The sequence below is a fragment of the Trypanosoma conorhini genome, assembly GCF_003719485.1.
Source record: "Trypanosoma conorhini strain 025E chromosome Unknown Tco_14.4_contig_01119, whole genome shotgun sequence".
NCBI classification, from domain to species: Eukaryota; Euglenozoa; class Kinetoplastea; order Trypanosomatida; family Trypanosomatidae; genus Trypanosoma; species Trypanosoma conorhini.
The window spans coordinates 1-3,764 of record NW_021705218.1 but is presented as its reverse complement, the minus strand read 5'-3'; the positions used below and the strand labels follow the sequence as shown (position 1 = coordinate 3,764).

The following is a 3,764-nucleotide window of genomic DNA, read 5'->3' as shown; positions in this document are numbered from 1 at the left end:
GGGGGGGGTCTACCTTTTATTTGTTGTGCATTTCTGCGTCTCCCTTCATTCCTCTTGTTCCTCTTCATTACAGTTATCGTGTGTCTTTGTTTATCTTTCCCCCTATCCCGGTTTTCCCGCCTCACTGCTTGAGGTAAATAATGTCCTTTCCTCTCGGGCCATTGCCGATGGAGATAACCTTGGCCTTTGTAAAGTGCTCCACCGTGGCGATAAATTCGCAGACACCTTTTGGCAGCGGTTCGCCGGCTTTGCGTTTGGACGCCGCGATGGGGGTCTGCTTCCACCCATTGATAAGCTTCACGATGGGGTGGCAGTAGTACAACGCCGCCTCCGCTGGCACCGCCTCACCGGCCTTGATGATGTCGCCATTTTTGTACTCGCGGCCGCTGATGTTCAGCACCCGGTTGTCCTTGTGGTAGTAAACGTAGGCGACCGTGACGCCGAGCTTCTCGTAGTCGTCGCCGCGGTCGAGGGCGGAGATGGAAAGATAGGGCCCTTGCACCGCGTTCACCTCAAAGTGCAGCACGCAGTCAAAAAAGCCGCACACACGAGGCTTCTTCGTCACCGCGCCACATTCGTCATGGTGACGTGACGAAGCGATGGCCATGGCGACGCCAATATTATACTTTCCGCTGGAGTCCTCAAACTCCAACGGCTCCCATACCCCATTGTACTCCTTGCTCTCTGGGTGAAACGCCTTCGTGAAGAAAAGTTTCTGAATGCTGTCAAAGTCAACACACATGTTTTCAGGAAGATCATGCAGCGTCTTCACCTCTTGTGCCGAGAAAAAGTCCTGTGGAATAAAGCTGCTGGGGTTGGCCCCAATTCCAACCCGGCTGCTTCCCGGCGCCTTGTGTACATTAATCACCACAGAGCTGTAGCGCTGAAAATTGAATTGCGCCGTAGCCAACAACCCAGCTGCCGTGGTGTCAGCAGAAGTGGTACTCTCCCAGAATTTTTCACGAGCATTACTTAGCCAGTACGATTGTGGCCCCTCCAGCATCACCTTCTCACCACGCTCCAGTGCGGAGCGCAACTCATGTGCCACGTCACACCGAGGTGGGAATTCCTTGTTGTTTTTCACACGATCCATGTACAGTTTCACGAGGTACTCCACCTTGTCTGGCGCGCGCGCAAATTCCACCACGTGGGGTGGCACTCGTTGCACACCGTCACTGTTCTCTTCTTCGCAGCGTCGAACAACGTCCGCGTCTGACAATGCCTTCACCTTCAAAAAACCAAAGTACGTTTCCATGTCTTTTGCAAGGCGTGCACGAAGCACAGAGGTATCATTAAAAATATGATCCAAACGAAGGCCACGCTTTGTCACCTTGGATGCGTGAACGGGGGCCATCCCCTTCAGCGTCGAGGAATTTGGAGTTGAAGCAAGCAAGTCAAGCAACTTATGATAAGGTGTTACCACATTAACGTTCCCAATGAACAAACGATCCTTATATGGGAGCTTCGCATTAATCAGTTGGCATACCTCCTTATCCATGAAGCTGATGGGGTCCATCACACATTCTGGGCCCACATAGTTCCGCTTATCCGCCGAAAGGAGGCCAGAGGGAGCCAGATTAAAAACAAACTTGCGTCCCGCATCATCGTATACGGTATGACCGGCATTTTCACCGCTGTTCACACGTGCGATACATGTGCAAGCCGGGTGCCGTGCAACGGCGTCGACAGTCTTTCCTTTTCCTTCATCGCCAAAGAAGGCTCCAGCTACCATGATCACCTGGTGCCTTTCAATGAGTGGGTACAACACCGCCTCCACAGACGCTTCTTCATATGTTTTCATGCTCCTTGGTTCCGCTAGCTCCGGGATCGGCTTCAGCTTCTTCAGGTAATCGTACACCGCCCGCTGTAAGCTGTTGGTCTGGTAGGTATAGTTGTGCGCCGGTGCTTGTGTCCCCTGAGGCGTCCCTGCCGGGCTCACATTCCGGCTCCCCTCCGCTTCGGGGGCCGCCTTCTCCCGCGAAGCCTCACAGCCTGTCATGGCGTCCGCGTGTGCTTTCCTTACTGCCTTTTGTTTCCCTGTTTAGCCCTGCTCTTGTCTATGACTCACGGTTTGGTTATGACAGTCTTTCGCTATTCGGTTCAATTCGGTCGGTGGGTCTCTCTTTCTCGCTCCTTCTCAGCGCCAAGACGGCAGAAACACACACACACACAGACACACAGAAGAAAAGAGAAAGCGAAAAAAAAATATAGAGAGGAAAGGGGAGAACAAAAAGCCAGCCACCGTGAGCGTGGCAGCAGTCGGCCCACAGGACTCTGGCCCAAGGAAAAGGGGTTCGAGGGAGACGACGACGACGGCGGTGAAGGGCTAAAGGTGCGAGAGCCGCCACTGCAAGGAACCCCAAAACCCCAATAGAGATGCACAAAAAAAAGAGGAGGAGGGAGAGACGAGTGATAAATACACATGCGCCCCGCCCCAAATATACACAGACTTCAATTGGGCGGGTGATACTTCAAAAAACAAAATGTATTTTAACACATAAACGAGCATCATGCAGTGAGTGTGACTGAAACTTAGCACACACGTCACCAGCGAGGGAGAGAAATGGGGGGTGGGCGGTGGACACGCCTGAACAGGCTAAGTATTCAAATTAATGGAAACAGACAAGCTTTTCCAGGTAGACACATATAAAGATCGAAAGGGAAACAAGACATAGGGTCGTGGCGTGAATAAGGGAGGGAAAATAACGCATGGTGACATAGAAACAAAGAAAATACACCCCGCTCCCCTCACCACCCCAAGCCAAAAACACACAAAAAAAAAAACTAATGGGCAAAAACAGTGCTGAAAGCAAACACATGCACATAACTTTTACTTGCTCACTTTGCCTACAAACATATATATTGCTCCTCTGCTGTTGGCCTTTTTAATTGTATTTCTCTCATTTCTTTATTTGCCCGTTGTTCTGCTGCTTCGACTGTAATACAACTTATTTGATTTTCAATTCACCAGTGGAAACCTCAAATTCACCCACAGATTCTTTTTCAGCACACATGAAGCGACCAGCGCGCATGAAATCTTGCCTGGCAAAACACCGAGTAATTCCTCCCCCTCCCAACTCCCATACTTTATCTCGGCCCCGCCCGACATATATGCCCAGGGACATCATGAAAAAAGAAAAGAAAAAAAAGTCAGCAATGACGCACTCAGCTACACCAACGTAACAACTCTAAGAGTTCTTTGACACTTGGTCGTCACGAAGTCCATATACCAAAAACTCTTCCGGACAAAGAGCGGCAGAGCCATTTCATTAGCTTATATATATATATATATATACACGTCGTTGCATATGAAGAAGCGTCCGCGATCGTTGGAAAGGGGAAAATAGAGAAATTCAAATACAAAGCAAAAACTGCGATTAGCTGGGGCCTTGTCCCCTATTCCCACAACAAGGAAGAGCTATAGTATGCGAGTTGCCCAACAACTAAGATGGCATACAGAAAAGGATTTTGACGACAAATTCCACTCAATTCACTTGCAGAAAGCATTCTAAATGCTAAATTCGCCTCCCCTGCATCAAGCGATGTTGCACTTCAAGTCGCGGAACGCCATCTGGCGTCTGGTCAGGCACGCCACCGCGACCACGGAAGGACTGCTGGCGTTGCGTGCCTCCCGGGGCTTGGTCAGGCGTCTGGTCTGGCACGCCACCGCGACCAAGAAAGGACTGCTGGCGTTGCGTGCCTCCAATGGTGTTTGTTGCAGCGGAATCTGCCATGTTTCGCGAGCTTATGCGGCGAAGAGCAGA

The 3,764-nt window shown here is 50.7% G+C and overlaps 1 protein-coding gene across 1 annotated transcript, besides 2 other annotated features; it reads right to left on the bottom strand.

Moving 5' to 3' along the window:
• Window positions 1-121: 121 nt before the first annotated feature.
• Window positions 122-1,999, bottom strand: Tco025E_09446 (putative adenylosuccinate synthetase; the record flags this gene model as incomplete). Its single annotated transcript, XM_029376265.1, has 1 exon — window positions 122-1,999. One exon carries the CDS (start codon window positions 1,997-1,999, stop codon window positions 122-124), a length of 1,878 nt encoding a protein of 625 aa, XP_029223611.1.
• Window positions 2,000-2,157: 158 nt separating this feature from the next.
• Window positions 2,158-2,180: a microsatellite.
• A 1,095-nt stretch (window positions 2,181-3,275) lies between these two features.
• Window positions 3,276-3,295: a microsatellite.
• Between the last annotated feature and the right edge of the window lie 469 nt (window positions 3,296-3,764).